Here is a 17,695-nt window from a genome sequence, read left to right on the forward strand (position 1 = left end):
TCCAGGGAGGAGCCTGCAACCGAGGTATGTGCCCTTGGCCAGAATGGAACCCTGGACCCCTCAGTCCTCAGGCCGACACTCTATCCATTGAGTCAAACCAGCTAGGGCAAAAGTACTTATTTCTTAATTCACTTAAAAATAAAACTAATAAGCCTGTTGCATGCTAACACATATAATAAATATGTTTTCCAAAACTAAAATGTTTAGTAAGAGTGGAACTGTTTTACATATTTTGTAAAACTATATTTTATAAATATTTAATGTCTGATTTAATAAAAGACAGCTAGATTTTTACATCTGCTTCTGTATTACATTTGTTGTAATATACTGTTCTAGTTAAAAGATACATTTTAAAAAATCCAGTTTACACACATATGTAGTTGGACAAGAGAGAAGTATTTTAATATTCTTTTCAGATAATTGCTGATTTTCTTGATACTACACCAAAACTTGACAAGTGGTAGTTTCTAAAAAAGTAGTTGCAATGTGGAATCTAAAACCATATCAACGAACTTTTGTACTCTCATATAAACAGAGGTTACCAGTCTACCTTGCACTTTGAATGTATCGTCTATCCAAGCCTGATTTTGTAACACAATGCAACAGTCATTGGGAGAATACTGGCCCAGTGACTTATGCAGAGCTTCCAAATGCTGACATATTTACTTATATAATAACATCTTACTTGTTAATATCATTGCTGATATCAGAAAAGTCTCAGTACTGGGAGGTAGTCAACCATAGAGTGGTAGACCAAGTTTTCTAGAATTTGATTCTTTGCTTGAAAGCTCAAATTTTCTCTTTGGCAGTAAATACTGTCAGCTGTTTTCCTTGAAGTGACAGACTCACTTCTTCATTTTCAAGAAAAAGTCTGCCATAGGCCCAAGGCGGAATAATCAGTTTATCCACCATTCCTTCAAGTCAAAGCTGTGCTCTACCTCAGCTCGCTCCACAAACCTCGGTGTGAGTGCTCTTCCTCGAACCAGTCACTGGTCTTGCACGCAGCAAGTGCTCTGCGTGTACTTCCCTTACACTGCTGGCATGTGGCTGTAAAAAATACAAAGCTTTCTGCCCTGGCCAGTATTGCTCAGACGTTAGAGCGTCTGTTGGCATCTTTCTTGGTTGCAGGCTTGATCTCGATCCCTGGCCCCGGTCGGGGCAAGTGCAGTAGGAAACCAATTGATGTGATTCACATCACTATTTCTCTCTCTCCACCCCTCTACCTCCCTTCCACTCTACTCTCTCTATAGATATCAACGGAAAAAATATCCTTGGGTGAGGATTAAAAGAAAACAAAACAAAACCTTCTAGACCAGCACAGTCTCAAATAGTGTTAAGGCACCAGCAGTTTTATTCCTCCCCCATTACTTTTGCATCATCAGTGCAAATGTCAACACGCTGAAAAGGCAATAACATTCTAGTATTATTTTAAGATTCATTTTGACCTGGCAAATCCCCTGAAAGGGTCTCAGCAAATCCCAGAGGTCTACAACCACACTTCAAGAACTCCGTGACTAAAGCATCCCTTTGAAGTACCTATAAGGAAAGGGTTTACTAAATGGAGAGTAAAAACAAAATTTTAGGAAGAATGCTTTAAACATCTAAGATAAACTGTTTTCAAGCATTCTACTGGCTATAAAACTGTTCTTATTTAAGGAGGTAGCTAATGAACCCCTAAATCAGTGATGGCGAACACGCGAACTCATTTTTTTGGTTGATTTTTCTTTGTTAAATGGCATTTAAATATATAAAATAAATATCAAAAATATAAATCTTTGTTTTACTATGGTTGCAAATATCAAAAAATTTCTATATGTGACATGGCACCAGAGTTAAATTAGGGTTTTTCAAAATGCTGACATGCCGAGCTCAAAAGATTCACCATCACTGGCCTAAATGGTAACTCTTAATTTAGTTATTCCATGGCATTCTCATGATCAATAAATGCATATCTCTAATGAGTGGCTAACACACACAATGACACAAAATTAAAAAAGTATATAAAGGCAAAAAATTAGTCTTTCTCCTACCCAGTCACTCAGTTCTTTTTCCCAAAGGCAACCACTATTATCAGTTTTTTGTGGTCCCTTCCAGAGATATCCTATGCATATAAAGTGTTTGCCTCTACAGAAGCCCAGATACTTATTTTTAAAGACTATAAATAGTGGCATGTACACGTGCTTCTGAAACCTAACTTTTTTTCAAGCTTAACTTAATGTGTATTGGACAATACTCCATTATTTCTCACTGTATTGAATAGATTTCTAGAAACAGGATGGCCTGGATAAAGGTAAGGCCCCAAATAAATATTTCAAAATACTCTATATTTAGGTTTCTAATAAGGATGAGCTTGACTAAGGCACACAAATTAGTGGGAATTCTATCTTTTTTTTAAAAAATATATTTTATTGATTTTTTACAGAGAAGAAGGGAGAGGGAAGGGAGAGGGATAGAGTCAGAAACATCGATGAGAAACATCGATCAGCCGCCTCCTGCACACTCCCCACTGGGTATGTGCCCGCAACCAAGGTACATGCCCTTGACCGGAATCGAACCTGGGACCCTTGAGTCCGCAGGCCGACGCTCTATCCACTGAGCCAAACCGGCCAGGGCTCTTTCTATCTTTGGTAGATGAGTCATTCATAGCATGATCTGCTACCTATTCTTCTCTTTTTTAGTGTCATACATGAGGAACTACTTTCACAACTAATTTTTTATGTTTTAACTTGAGCAGAATGCCTTTATTCTGAAGGCAAGCCAGAGTTCTTGAGTACTTGCTGGCCTGATTTGCACTTCTCTAATTACTCTTATTCTTTTGGCCTTACCGTTTAGACCTCTGAATCATTTCCTTCTTTCCAACAGGCTTATACTTCTGGGCAGCCAGGAAACCTAAGCAAGAGAAAAAGGGGTTTACAGTGAATAGTGACATAACAAGGAAGGGTGTGGTATGCAAGAGCTGTGGGACAGAGTTGCTAGGACTCTGAGGTCCTACTATGAGCTGACAGTGCTAGGTGGTCACCAACGGTGAAGGCCAAGGCCAAGGTTAAACTGTGATAACTGTGACAGCAGCCTAAGTCTCCTGAAGGCACAACACTGTGGCACAGTCTAGACTAGGAATTGATACACTGCCCCGTTTACAGGTAATGTGATGAAAGTGTTGGGTACTTTATAGAGTTTTCACAGCTTTCAAATATTGCTTTCATCTTACACCTGAGCATAACTGTGAAGAGCACTGATTCTGGAGCCAGCCCACCTGGGTTCAAACCTCAAGCTTAGTAGGTACTTAATCACTTAGCCTTTGTTTTCTCATCTCTAAAATAGGGGTATTAATAGGATCTACCTCAGGAAGTATTGTAAATATTAAATGCCAACAATGTCTGAGTAAAACATAAGGGCTACATAATTATTACTTTTTATTTTTCAATATATTTTTATTGATTTCAGAGGGGAAAGGAGAGGGAGAGAGAGATAGAAACATCAATGATGAAAGAGAATTATTGATCAGCTGCCTCTTGCACGCCCCACACTGGGGATCGAGCCTGCAACCCAGGCATGTGTCCTGACCAGGAACTGAACCGTGATCTCCTGGTTCATAGGTTGACGCTCACCACTGAACCATGCTGGCCAGGCCATAACTATTATTTTAATTACTAACACTACTACTTCTATTATTATTATTATTATTATTATTGCCACCCTATGAAGTAGACAAGCCTGAAATCAGCCCCCTCTTTAACGAAAGAAATGAACAAACATAATACTACTTTTGGAACTAACTTGCTCACAGACACAGAGATTGTTTATAAAAACACTTTCTTACTGTACACTCTCGTTTTTAAGATGCAGTGATAGGGCAAGAGTAACTGGGTTCATTTGGATCATGAAAGTACTAAGAGCTGCCGAAATGGGTTTGGCTCAGTGGATAGAGCGTCGGCCTGCGGACTGAAAGGTCCCAGGTTCGATTCCGGTCAGGGGCATGTACCTGGGTTGCGGGCACATCCCCAGTGGGGGATGTGCAGGAGGCAGCTGATCGATGTTTCTCTCTCATCGATGTTTCTAACTCTCTATCTCTCTCCCTTCCTCTCTGTAAAAAATCAATAAAATATATTTAAAAAAAAAAAAAAAAAAGAAAGTACTAAGAGCTAAACTGGGTTCTGTGACCTCAGGAGATGTAAGTCTCAGCAAGCAAAGAAGTCTGTCTGTCTGTCTGTCTGTCTGTCCATGTAACTGGCCTGGCGCTGAGCAGTGCTTCTCCCAGCAAGAAGCAGACCTTAGAAAGAAGAAAACAAAAGCAGACCTTGACCTCTGTACCCAGGAAAGGAAAGTGCAGCATGTACCTCTCTTAGAAAACAGGTGCACGGCGTCCCCCTGGCCCTGCCATTCTCGCCCAGTGTTGAACAGCGTCTCCCGCTCACTTTGTAACACGTTCTGTAGCTTCCTCTCCTGGACTATTAACTTCAGGCGTTTTATCCGCTCCCCAGAGCGGGAGATGAAGTCAGGTCTGTGAAACAGAAGTGATTCCTGAGGAGAAAAAGCCCCCATCCTCACATTAATGATGCAGTCTGCTCTCTAAGGGCATAGAAAAACAGGACCTGACCAACAGATTTAAAGAGTCTATTTCTAAAGCTATTTTCTATTCTATTCTATTATTGAAAACTAGAGGCCTGGTTCACAAGATTCATGCAGGGGGGGCCCTCAACCCGGCCACGCCCTCTTGCAGTCCGGGAGCCCTCAGGGGATGTCCAACTGATAGCTTAGGTCCGCTCCCAAGCAGTCAGTCGGACAGCCTTAGCGCTGTCATGGAGGTGGGAGAGGCTCCCGCCACCGCTGCACTCGCCAGCCATGAGCTGGCTTCTGGCTGAGCGGCGTTCCCCCTGTGGGAGCGCACTGACCACCAGGGGGCAGCTCCTGTGTTGAGTGTCTGCCTCCTGGTGGTCGGTGTGCATCATAGCAACTGATTGTTCTGCTATTAGGTCGATTTGCATATTACCTGTTTATTATACAGTGGGGCCTTGACTTACGAGTGTCCAGGCTAACGAGTTTTTCGAGATACGAGCCATCTCTCGGCCGATTTTTTGCTTTGAGTAGCGAGCTAAAATTTGGGTTATGAGCCAGCTTCAGATACCCCACCGCTAGCTGGTGCAGCGAATGTCACAGTGAACGCCACAACATCAGCCCAGCATCACGTGTCTCACTCATTCACTGTTGATTTGACATATGAGTAATTTGAGTTATGAGCTCCGTCATGGAACAAATTAAACTCGTAAGTCAAGGCCCCACTGTATAGGACTAGAGGCCCATGCACAAATTTGTGCACCAATGGCCTACGGGATTGGGCTGAAACCAGCTCTCCGACATCCCCTGAGGGGTCCCGGATTGCGAGAGGGTGCAAGCCAGGCCGAGGGACCCCACTGGTGTATGATCGGGGCTGGGGAGGGACGCGGGAGGTTGGCCAGCTGGGGAGGGGCCATGGGAGGGCTCCAGGGCGTGTCTGGCCCATCTCGCTCAGTCCTGATCGGCTGGACCCCAGAAGCAAGGTAACCTACCAGTCGGAGCATCTGCCCCCTGGTGGTCAGTGAACGTCATAGTGACTGGTCGACTGTTGTCCCCTGGTGGTCAGTACACGTCATAGAGTGGTTGAGTGGCCTTAGCATATCATTAGCATATTACACTTTGGTTGAACAGATGACCGGACACTTAGTATATATAAGGCTTTTATTATATAGAATAATCTAACAAACTCTCTGTGCGGGAGAGTTCCAGTAGGGAAATCAGAGGGATCACAGAAATGCCTTAGGAATAAGCCAAGAGCTAAGATGTGGCAATTACAACTCTCCCAGATAGAATGGAGCTTGGCCCATTGTGCTATATTAAATTTCCCTTCAAATACAGGGTGGGGCAAAAGTAGGTTTACAGTTGTTGGTACACGACAGTTTATTCTTGTATTGTTATTTGTTAACTATTGTATTATTTGCCATAGGAACAACTGTAAACCTACTTTTGCCTCACCCTGTACACCATTAAATAACATTTCCTGTAGCTCCCAAACAACAAATAAAGAGACTTAGTGCCCTTTAAACCCCATGTTATATAGCAGTAGGAGTTCTGGAGGAACAAATATAAGGCTGAGCCAACATGAGACTTCCAGGCCAACATGTGTCTATAAACCCAATAAGCAGTGGTGTCACGACATCCTTCCTTCTACTGCCTTGTCTCCGGATGCTGAGGGTGATGCATGATTTAAAATGGTTAACAGAGTAAGGCATAAGGCAGCCTTTGATTAATGATGAGAGCGAGAACAGATGAACTCTGGTGGTGCTAGAAATGAGGGTCACATGACTGTGCTTCTGAAGGCCAAGTCACAGATTTAATTTCTTTGTACCTCACCCCTTTTCCCCCCTGAAACACAGGGCTAAAATGCACTCGATGTCCCTGTACCTGTAAGGTTGCTTTCACCAGTGGCTTCAGTGGGCTTCCGCCTGGGCCTGCCAGGGACGTGTGGCTGGCCGTGTGCTGGCCCTGCCAGTTCTGCTCCCGCAGTGGTTCCCTCCAGGGTTTGGTGTTGGTTATCGGTGCAAACCAGGCGATACCAGGGCCACGATGATTGAAGTTTTCCTTCTTAGGACCAGACTTCACATTTTCCACAGGAACAAACCATGAAACTTCTACAGGAAATATTTTTAAGAAAGGAGATTTTTCATATTTCTCAGAGACATGTGCATAAAATAGGCTCTCAGCAGATTTAGCTGTTAGAGGCCATCATGATGCCCAGGAGTCTGCTTAACTGCAGGAATGACTCTGTAACTGTAGTGCAGGGGGTGGAGATGGGGTCAACACAGGGTCATTTAGAAAAAAGAATCCAAGCACAGCTTTTCTGCTATAAAACCGGGAATTAGAAACTGACCTTCACAGCAACTCTGCTTGTTCTTCTTTAACTTCTTGTCTCCAAGATTTCTGGTAAGGAGCTTTTCTTCTTCTACCTTTTCTTCTGACCAAGAAGTCACATCACTGTCCTCTTCCACTTTAACCTCCCTAAAACTTGGAGTTGGGAAAATCACCCCAACATCTCGAGTGGTTTTTTTGACACCATTCACAATCTCCAAGTTTCCTGAGGGGAAAGATCACAGATGTCTCTGGGAGCAGCCTTGAGACTTAGTTGGCAGGTAATATATTCAAATAAGTAAATGAAAAGTTTTTAAGGCTTCAAAAATGCAGGCTATGGCCTTTGTTGGGTGGGTTGGAGTGTGTAAGGGGGAAGAGAGGAAGGGAGGAAAGGTGGTAGAGGGAGAAAGGGAGGGAAAAGAGAAGAAGAAAAAGGGAAGGGAGAAGAAGAGAGGGGGAGAGGGAAGGGAGGGGGGACAAGAGAAGGGTTTTTATCTGAGTCAGTTTAGATATTAGAAGGAAAGAACTATTAATATAGATTCAGTTCTGATCCCAAGTGAGAAAGACAGAAAATGCTTCTAGTCCTCCTGGAAGTCACCTAGGTAAGGAAGAGGTTGACAGATGTAAAGGCATGACTTGGGAAAGAAAAAGTCAATGCAGAAGTTTATTTTTGTTTTATAAAATCAAAAGATATAAAAAGGTATAAAATGAAAAGTATCCTTCCCACTCCTATTCTCCATTCACCCAGTTCATAACCCCATTATTCCAGAGAATCTTCTGTGTACATTCAAACAATTCTCTTATTTATTTATTTATTTATTTATTTATTTATTTATTTTAATCCTCACCAGAGGGTATTTTTCCATTGATTTTGAGAGAGAGTGGGAGGAGGGGATGAGAGAGAAAGAAATACTGATGTGAGAGATACCCATTGGTTGCCTGCCATACACTGGATTGAACCTGCAACCCAGGCATGTGCCCTTGACCAGGAGTCGAACACAAGACATTTGGTGCTTGGGCTGATGCTCTAACCACTGAACCACCAGCCAGGGCTCTTCCTTATTTTTTAAATACATGTAGTAGCATGCTATACACTGTTCTGTACCTTATCCTTTCTTTTTAATTATATGCCGTGGAGATTTTACCACAGGGGTGGGCAAACTTTTTGACTCGAGGGCCACAATGGGTTCTTAAACTGGACCGGAGGGCCGGAACAAAAGCATGGATGGAGTGTTTGTGTGAACTAATATAAATTCAAAGTAAACATCATTACATAAAAGGGTACGGTCTTTTATTTCAATAGTTTTATTCATTTCAAACCGGCCGGATCTGGCCCGTGGGCCGTAGTTTGCCCACGGCTGTTTTACCATATTGGTAGAGAGAACTTTGTCATCCTAAGTAGGATTTCATTATATAGATGTACAGTAATTTCTTTAACCATTTGGCTATTGATGAACATATAAGTTGCATTTTATTTTCTGCTAAACAATACTTCAATTAACTATGTGGTTAATTCTACACACTTGTCATTTTGCACATATAATGCACAGTATATCTAAAGGCTAAATTCCAAAAGTCAAAGTGAGGGTGAAAGAAATTTTGATAGAAATTGCCAAATTGCCTGTCATAGGGGTTATACTTCCAACTTATACTCCCACTAGAATGTATGAGAGCACTTACTTCTTTAGACTCTTGCCCACATACTTGGTATGAAGCTTAGATTTTTGCCAATCTGATAGGTGAGTATGACATTTGAGTATAGTATTAATCTTCATTTAGTATCATGCCGAGTATCTTATATTTAAGAGCTACTTGTATTTTAGTGGAAAGAAATGTTTAAATTCAAGTAATTTACCTGCTTGCACGCCCTTGTTTAACATATGTACATTTTGTTTGTCGCAAAGGGTAGAGTTTGAGCTCCAGAAATTACTGGTAGAAGACGAAACAGAGTCAGAAGAAATCATATGGTTTACCACCTAGAAAAAATAAGAGACCCTGTTGTCATTACCTGCAGTCAATGGCACAATTACCCAGAGAATAAGAAAATAGTCACCAACCAAAGAGAGCCCTTTCTTAACCAATTCAAACTGCTGAGATGAGCACGCTACCACAGGATTCATGACAGGGAGGTGAATGCTGCTGTGGTTGAATAAGGGCTTGAGCTGTTTCCTGAAGGTGAGACAACACACAGACAAACAGACAAACTGGGTATATTCCTAGGACTTGAGAAAATGGAAGAAGGTGTTAGCCAAAAATCAGCCTGGTCAGTCTTCAGAATGAAATTTTGACTGGACACCTGCCTAAGTTTTGATGAGAGAGGAGAGGGCCAGGGATAATTACAGAGGGTGATGAGCAGCAGAGTGCCTTCTAAGATCAGGCTCAGATACTCACACGAGGGTAAACGCTGCAGAGCTGAAAGGCCCCTGAGAAGTCCTGAATGAGTGCTGCAAAAAGCATTAAAAAGCCCAAAAGGCCTTTTTAGTTAAGTTCAGAGCAACGTGAGCAATGAAAGTTGGAAAAATTCATGGATTTAAGGTGATGGTGGAATATTAGTGGGTGACAAAAATATTATCAAACTGCAGTTGAATAAATACAGTATAAAATAGTATTTCTTAAACTTGCCTATCGCAACAATCCCCTTGGGGAGTGGCCCTGACCCAGAACGATGAGTTGAATCTCACTGGGAGGGAAGGAACGTCTTGCTCATCTCCTTAAGCAGGTTTGGTAGAGGTAAACTGAAGACCAAGTCAGGAAACTGCAGGTACTTGCTCCCCTGAGCTAGATAAACTAAACTACATTCCAGGGACTTCAGGAAACTTAGCAACAGAATCCTGGAGGAGGGAGCTATGTTAGATGCCTGGGGCCAGGAAATGTTGTAATTGGTGGGTTTAAAACTAATGACCTGAAATATTTTAGAATGGATCACCAATCTGATAACTTCAACGAGGGCTTGTAAGGCAGACAGAGCAAGCCCTGCCAGGTTAGCCTCGTTTCCCCTAGCAGACATGGTCACTAACTGGCGGACAAAAGAATTGTAGTAAGTACTTGATTTGAACAAATGACAGAAATTCTCATGACATCTTTGAGGGCAAAATGGAGTAATATGGGCTGAATGGTAATATAATATTCTTATCAACACAGCAAGAGGCCATTACTGAGCGACAGATCTCGCATTCAACACAAACATTTCCTCAGCGCTTTCTGAGCGGCAGTCACTTGGTTTACTCTGGCTATTCCTTAACATTTTACATATCAGTGTATTAGAGATATGGGAAGCAGATCTCCCCTACAATGCACATCTGGGAGGGCCTAAATGGTTGCCACAATCCCAAATAACAGGAATAATAGGCCAAATCAGACAAAGGTTAACTGCAAAGTCCCACACGTTAGGCAGGAGGAATGGCAGAAACTTGGACGCAGTAGAAAAAGCTCTGGGTCTGAAGCCCAAGACCTATGCCAGTCTCAGCTCTTCCCTTCACTGTTTCTACTCGAGTAAGCCATAACCTCTCTACACCAGTTTCCCATCTAGAAAGGGAAACTACATATCTGAAATTATCAAAGTGTTAGAAAGAACAAATGATTTACATTCTAAACAGTAAAAAAACAAAACTATGAGATTATTATGTTAAAAAAAAAAGTATAAGCTCAGAAAGGGTGGTGAAGAAGATGTGACTGACCAGCAAACACTACACCTTTTCTGCAACTGTAAAAGAAAAAAGAAAACGCAGCAGCAACACTTTAGGTACTGAAACAGACTGATTCTCAAGATAGATTATATACTTTACAAAATGTAAAGTATGCTGCCATTTTTGTGAAAAAGGGTACAAACCATATGTAGGTATTTGATTTTTAATATATAAAATACCTATGAAAGAAAAGAAACCAGGTTGGAAAGGGAGATATAAAACTTTTTATTTGCAGATGGCATGATCCTATCTGTAGAAAATATGAAGGAATCCATAAGGAGGTACTAGAATTAAAAAAAGTTTAGCTAAAGTGCAGAATATAAGATCCATAAGAAAAAAATCCATTGTATTTTTATATCTAGCAACGAGCAACTGGAAATAAAATCAAGGAAACAATCCCATTCATAATATCATCAAAAAGAATAAAATATTTAGGAATAAATTTAGCAGAAGGGCAAGCTTTGTACTCTGAAAACTATAAACCGTTGATGGGAGAAACTAACAATCTAAATAAATAGTGAGATATCCCACATATATAACTTAAATGTGGGTGAAAGACAGACGTTTCACCCAAGAGATATGAGTGACCAATAAGCATATGAAAAGATGTTCAACATCGTCAGTCATTAGGAAAATGCAAATTAAAAATCACAATGATATCACTTTATATCCACTAGGATAGTTACGATAAAAAAAAAAAGATGGATAATACCAAGTGTTGAGAAGGAAGCAGAGAAACTGGAACCTTCACATATTGCTGATGGGAATGTAAAATGGTACAGCCACTTTGGAAAATGCTTTGGCATTTTCTTAAAAATTAAACATAAACTTAACATTACCCAGCAATTCCACTCATAGATACATACCCCAAAATAAATGAAAGCCTGTCCACACAAAAACATTTACACAAATGTTCACAGCACATTATTTATATTATCCCCTCAAATTAAATAATCCAAATGTCTAACAACTGGTAATTGGATAAACAAAATGTGGCCTCTATCATATAATGGAATACTAATCACCAATAAAAAGAAACTACTGACACAAATTACAACATGGGTGAACTTTGAAAATGTGCTAAGCAAAAGAAGCCAGATGCAAAACACTACATATTACATGACTGTATTTGTATGAGATGTCCAGAAAAGGCAGGGGTGGGGTAAAAAATGTCTGGGGTTGTAATGCAGATTGATTGTAAAAAGTTGTACAAGGGACCTTTTTGGGGTGACAGAAATGTTCTAAAATGGAATTGTGGTAATAATTGCACAACTCTGTAAACTTACTAAAAATAATTGACTTGTACACTTTAAATAGATAAATTTTATGTTATGTAAATTATACTTCAATAAATGTTTACAAAACAGGAGTGGGAAGGACACTATCAAATACTCTTTTACAGATTTTAAATTTTGTATCATGTGATTGTATAACTAGTTTAAGAAGTGAGAATAAAATAAAACCTTACAGAGAAGAGTGTAGCAATAAAGGTCTAATGGCTCTGGTGAGTTCAACGGGAGTAAAATGTGAGGTCATAGAACTGTTCTAGCCACAGAGAGGAAGGTGATCGATCTGTCAACACGCTCTATCTGAAGTACATGCAGCATGCTTAGTTCAGAGACGTTTACAAATACGATACTGACAAACTTCTTAGACCCAGGAAAGCTGCCATCTTGGAAAAGGGGAGTAGAAAGCATGACCTGGGAGGAATAGTTCAAAGAGTGAAGATCAGAAAGAAAACAAAAGAAAATAAAAATACTTCAGGGAAGGAAGAGGGGACACAAGAGGTAGAAAATTAGATCTATTTTCTGTGCCTTTGGAGTGCAAAACTGGGAACAGAGCCAGGATATCAATGCAGGCTGATCTTGGATCTTTGTAAGTTACATCCTTTAAAAACTGGAGCCTTACACAAATGGGATGAGCTGCCCATGAGCACTGAGTGGAGGAGCTGTTGAAGCAGAGGCTGGAGCACCTTCTGGTACAGGTGAGGCAGAAGTGTTAATGATGGTCCCTTCCAACCCTGAGTCTGAACCTCCTGGTTCCGAAGCACAAACCCAGTCGTGATATGCTCCACTGGTGTGAAAGCGCAGTTACATCTGATTACATGAGAAGACTTGGTGTGTGTGTTTCCATTTCTAGGGTAAGTCCCTGCCTAGAAAAAGGTTAATATTTAAAAATAGAAAGTAATCTAAAATAAATTTCCTTTCAACAAAACATACTTAGTTAGCCCTCTAGAATGGTGAAAATAAAAACATACAAAAGCAAGTGTTTTCAAGGATGTGGAGAAACTGGAACTCTCATACATTGCAGTGGAAATGCAAAATGGGGACAATACTTTGGATAACGGTTTAGTAGTTCCTCAAATAGTTAAACATAAAGTTATATATAATCCAGCAGATATCCACTCCTAAGCATATGCACAAAACAAAACACATGTCCACACAAAAACTTGCCCGTGAAAGTCCACATAAGTTTTGTTAATAGCCAAAAAGTTAAAGAAATACAAATGTCCATTAACTGGTGGCTGGATAAATAAAATGTGGTGTATTCATATAATGGAATGGTATTATCCTATATAATAAAAGGGTAATATGCAAACTGACCCTAACAGCAGGACGACTGAGAATGACTGGTCACTATGACACACACTGACCACCAGGGGGCAGACGCTCAATGCAGGAGCTGCTTCCTGGTGGTCAGTGCACTCCCACAGGGGGAGCTCTGCTCAGCCACAAGCCAGGCTGATGGCTGCCAGTACAGTGGTGGTGGTGGGAGCCTCTCCTGCCTCCTTAGCAGCACTAAGGATGTCTGACTGCAGCTTAGGCCTGCTCCCTGCTGGCAAACAGACATCTCTCGAGGGCTCCCGGGCTGCCAGAGGGATGTCTGATTGCCAGCTTAGGTCCAATCCCCCGGGGAGCGGGCCTAAGCTGGCAGGTAGTCATCCCTCGAGGGGTCCCAGGCTGTGAGAGGGCACAGGCCGGGCTGAGGGACCCCCCCCCCCCGAGTGCACAAATTTTTGTGCACTGGGCCTCTAGTCTCTGTATATAAAACCCTAATATGCTAATAGACCAAACGATAGAACAGAACCGGTTGCTATGACGTGCACTGACCACCAGGGGGAGCATGTGGAACATGGTGGGCGTTGGCAGCAGGCGGCAGAGCACGGAACATGGTGGCCGTCGGCCATGGATGGGATGGTGGAGCAGGTGAGCGGGGTCGCCAGACCAAGGTGGGGCACTGGTTTTGTCATTGGGCGAACCTCCAGTGGTTACTGAAAATTCTTTGTTCCTGCATGCCACATTCCCACCCAACCCTCGCACCTGTTGCCAGTGCCAGCCCCAATCACTCAGCACCATCAGTGGGTGTGAGTGGCGGCTGCCAGCCCTGATCGCCCCTGAAGGTTTCCCCACCTCCCCCTGCTCCTAAGGGGCAATCAGGGCAGCAGCCACTGCTCGTTCCTGCTGCTGGAGCCAGCCCCAATTGCTCTGTGCCATCAGCAGGTGCAAGCAGGGTCAGTGCCATCAGCACATGGGAGCAGCAATGGCGGGAGTGGGGCTGCTGGCAGATAGCGGACTGGGGGCCATGGCGGGAGGGGCCGGGTGGGGGCTTGGAGAATGGGCCGAGACTTGCCTCTGTGCCCACTGCAGCCTCGTTCCTTTCAAGGTGCAGGAATTCGTGCACTGGGCTCCTAGTTTGGTAATACAAAGGAATACATGCTACAATGTAGATGAACCTAGAGAACATTAAGTGAAAGAAGCCTGTCTCAAAAGAGCACATATTGTATGATCCCATTTATATAAAATGTCCAGAATAAGAACATCTATAGGCAGGAAGTAGATTAATAACCACAGCCAGGAGCTGGGGTGGGGGTGGGAGAAATGAGAAATGACTGCTAATATATACAGGGTGTTTTTGGGTGTATCGGAAATGTTTTAAAATTAGAGGGATGGTGCACAACTCTGTGCATACACTGAGACCCAATGAATTGTATACTTAAATATGAATTTTATGGCCTGTGAAGGATTCAATAAAGCTGTAAAAATATATTTATTCATGTGTGGCCAACTGAAGTACATGTAGATTACAAAGCCTTATTTAAAGGGAAAGCTTCTCATGCTTTATGGTTCTGCATCTCCTGTTACTGAACCAGAGATATGAGAACAATGGAAGGTTATCAACAGTATCATTTTCACATAATAACGAATAGACATTCCTAACAAAAATGTAGGTGCTAGATGTTGTAGATACACTGAAACACTACACACTCTATGATTAGGGCCAAGTGCAAACTATCAGAATCATGCAACCATTCCATGTTGACTTTCAGTTTCACAATAATCGCAACATACAGGCCTGCACTGTGTATGACAATTTGTACTGAGAACCCACTATGGGGTAGAACATTTTTTGCTAAAGTCATTTACTGATGCTGTTGGTAAACCACAACACTCCACTTTCCTTGGTCCATGGGAAAGGCTAATGACTCATCACCTATCTCTCAGGGCCTGGGATTAGCCAGGTGTGATCAGCCCATTCAGTTCTCTGTAATGGGGCTTATACATAAAGATTTAGGTGACTACAAGTCAAATGACATTATCAGCTATCATGGTTTAAGCTTGCTGTTGTAGAGTCTTGGAAGGAGATAATGGCTTTTTAAAAAATATATTTTTATTTTTTATTTTTTTAAAATATATTTTATTGATTTTTTTACAGAGAGGAAGGGAGAGAGATAGAGAGTTAGAAACATCGATGAGAGAGAAACATCGATCAGCTGCCTCCTGCACACTCCCCACTGGGGATGTGCCCGCAACCCAGGCACATGCCCTTGACCGGAATCGAACCTGGGACCCTTCAGTTCACAGGCCGACGCTCCATCCACTGAGCCAAACCGGTTTAGGCAAAAATATATTTTTATTGATTTTAGAGAGGAAGGGAGAGATAGAAACATCAATGATGAGAGAGAATCATTGATTGGCTGCCTCCTGCATGCTCCACACTGGGGACCGAGCCCACAACCTAGGCATGTGCCCTTGACCAGAATTGAGCCTGGGACCCTTCAGTCCACAGGCTGATGCTCTTTCCACTGAGCCAAACTGGTTAGGGCTACATGGCTGTTTTTGTTTTAATTTCTATTATTATGAGCAAACTCACCTGCTGATGCCTTACTCTACACTGGGAAAAGGAAGTAACTGCCACCATTTCAGAGATGTTTCAGGCCTTTGTATGTTTTAGTTTAACTAAAATCTAGGTGAGACTCATTCTCGTATTTGTTGATCAGAGACACCATCAGATCCAGAAAAAGAAAAAAAGCTTTTCAACTAAAAATTTACTTTTTAGGTGGAAATAGGAAAACATATCTAATATAGGAAAAAAGGTCATGTTTCCTTATATGACCCTATATGGCTATTCTTCATGTAGATTGTTATTGCTGACCTTCAGGTAATCAGGTGCCTGCAAGATGTTTTGCTTTCCCCCCAGAGGAATGGGTTTATGTTAATTCATTTATAACCATTCAAGTTTAGGAACAGAGATACACAATGATAAGTCAGAGTCAAAATTTGAAATATATTCAATGTCATCAAAATAACATTTTTTGTTGTTGTGAAAAGTTTTTAGTTATGTGGAATTGTAGTTTCAATAATAAAACTTACTAACCAGTAAAGGGTGACACAATCACAAAGTACCTGTCCCCAAAAGAATACTTTAACATAGTTTCAATTCCTAGAGACAAGATTAAAGCTTAAATAAAAAGCAGGAACTCAGGTGATAATTATTATTCAGAACTGGTCCTTTATTTCTGCAGGTATGGTAGATAACTATGGAAAATCTTCCCCAGAAAATTAAAAATGCAGTAGCTCCTCAGAAATTTTCTTTTGTTACATGAATGAGGAAATACTACAGAGATGAAATGATTTTGAATGATGCCAAAATTCAAAGTATAGTCACAAGACTGGATGGTTAAAATGATTAACTGAGGTCAAGAAACTAACAACAGGATAGTAAAGTTTCCCAGATAATGACAAGGCTTGGGGTAGGAAAAAAACAAAAAACAAAAGTCCTCAATTAATACATGGGAAAAACTAGGTTAACAAATGATCATGAAAATCTTGTAAAGGGTGGTCAAGCTAGACGACAAGGGTCCCAAAAGATTTTCTATCAGGTTTTTAATTATGTTTTGGAAGTGCCTCCTCTTTCCCTCCCCACTTTCTCTGCATTCTCTCAAGTCTTTCCTCTTGGTTTTAACATTTATGAAGGAAGATGATGACTCTACATGATGACTCGAAAATCTTTATTTCACTTATGATACGCTCATGAAATCATATACCTATGTCTGTTAGATATTTTCACTTGTATATTCTGATCTAACTTCAAGTTTAATAAATGAAATGGGAGCCCTAACCGGTTTGGCTCAGTGGATAGAGCGTCGGTCTGCGAACTCAAGGGTCCCAGGTTCGATTCCGGTCAAGGGCATGTACCTTGGTTGCGGGCACATCCCCAGTAGGGGGTGTGCAGGAGGCAGCTGATCGATGTTTCTCTCTCATCGATGTTTCTAACTCTCTATCCCTCTCCCTTCCTCTCTGTAAAAAATCAATAAAATATATTTAAAAAAATAAATGAATGGCTTCGTATTTTGGTCAGAATTAGTTTTCTCTTTAGATCTCTCCAATTCTGTTAAGGTGTTCACATATTATTTCAGTTATTTTGAGTAGAAATTTTAAAAGAACCATGGCTATTAATTACCAAGTATAATTGATTAGAGTCCAGTTTAACCAAAGAATATTAGATTTTTCTAATAATTTAGGAATATCACTTTATTTAAAAATCTCTACTGGCAATTAGTTGAACATAAAAATAAAATCACACCTAAGCACACAAAAATAAATTCCATGTGAATTAAGTGTTTAAGAGTGTTGCCTCCTACCCTTAGAATGATGCTTTTAAGTTTTCATCTGTTTAGTGAAAAATAGTAGCTGTTAAGGTTGCAATGTTACTATATCGTGGTTAGAAAGTAAGAGCTGGAGAAACTAAGATGGCGGCATAGGTAAACACCGGGAAATTGCCGCCTCTCACAACAATTGAAAATTACCGCAAAGGACAGAGCAAACATCATCAAGAACAACAGGAAG

The 17,695-nt window shown here is 41.2% G+C and overlaps 1 protein-coding gene across 1 annotated transcript in view; it reads right to left on the reverse strand.

Moving 5' to 3' along the window:
* Positions 1-17,695, reverse strand: part of ALMS1 (ALMS1 centrosome and basal body associated protein) — a 152,801-nt gene that overhangs the window by 3,215 nt on the left and 131,891 nt on the right. Inside the window, exons 18-22 of the mRNA XM_036334116.1 lie at positions 8,738-8,858; positions 6,905-7,108; positions 6,439-6,665; positions 4,338-4,521; positions 2,826-2,889 (exon numbers count right to left, since the gene is read on the reverse strand). Coding sequence (XP_036190009.1) covers positions 2,826-2,889; positions 4,338-4,521; positions 6,439-6,665; positions 6,905-7,108; positions 8,738-8,858 — 800 coding nt within the window. The remainder of the gene's footprint in view (positions 1-2,825; positions 2,890-4,337; positions 4,522-6,438; positions 6,666-6,904; positions 7,109-8,737; positions 8,859-17,695) is intronic.

Source organism: Myotis myotis, unplaced genomic scaffold (genome assembly GCF_014108235.1).
Source record: "Myotis myotis isolate mMyoMyo1 unplaced genomic scaffold, mMyoMyo1.p scaffold_m19_p_14, whole genome shotgun sequence".
Taxonomy (NCBI): Eukaryota; Metazoa; Chordata; class Mammalia; order Chiroptera; family Vespertilionidae; genus Myotis; species Myotis myotis.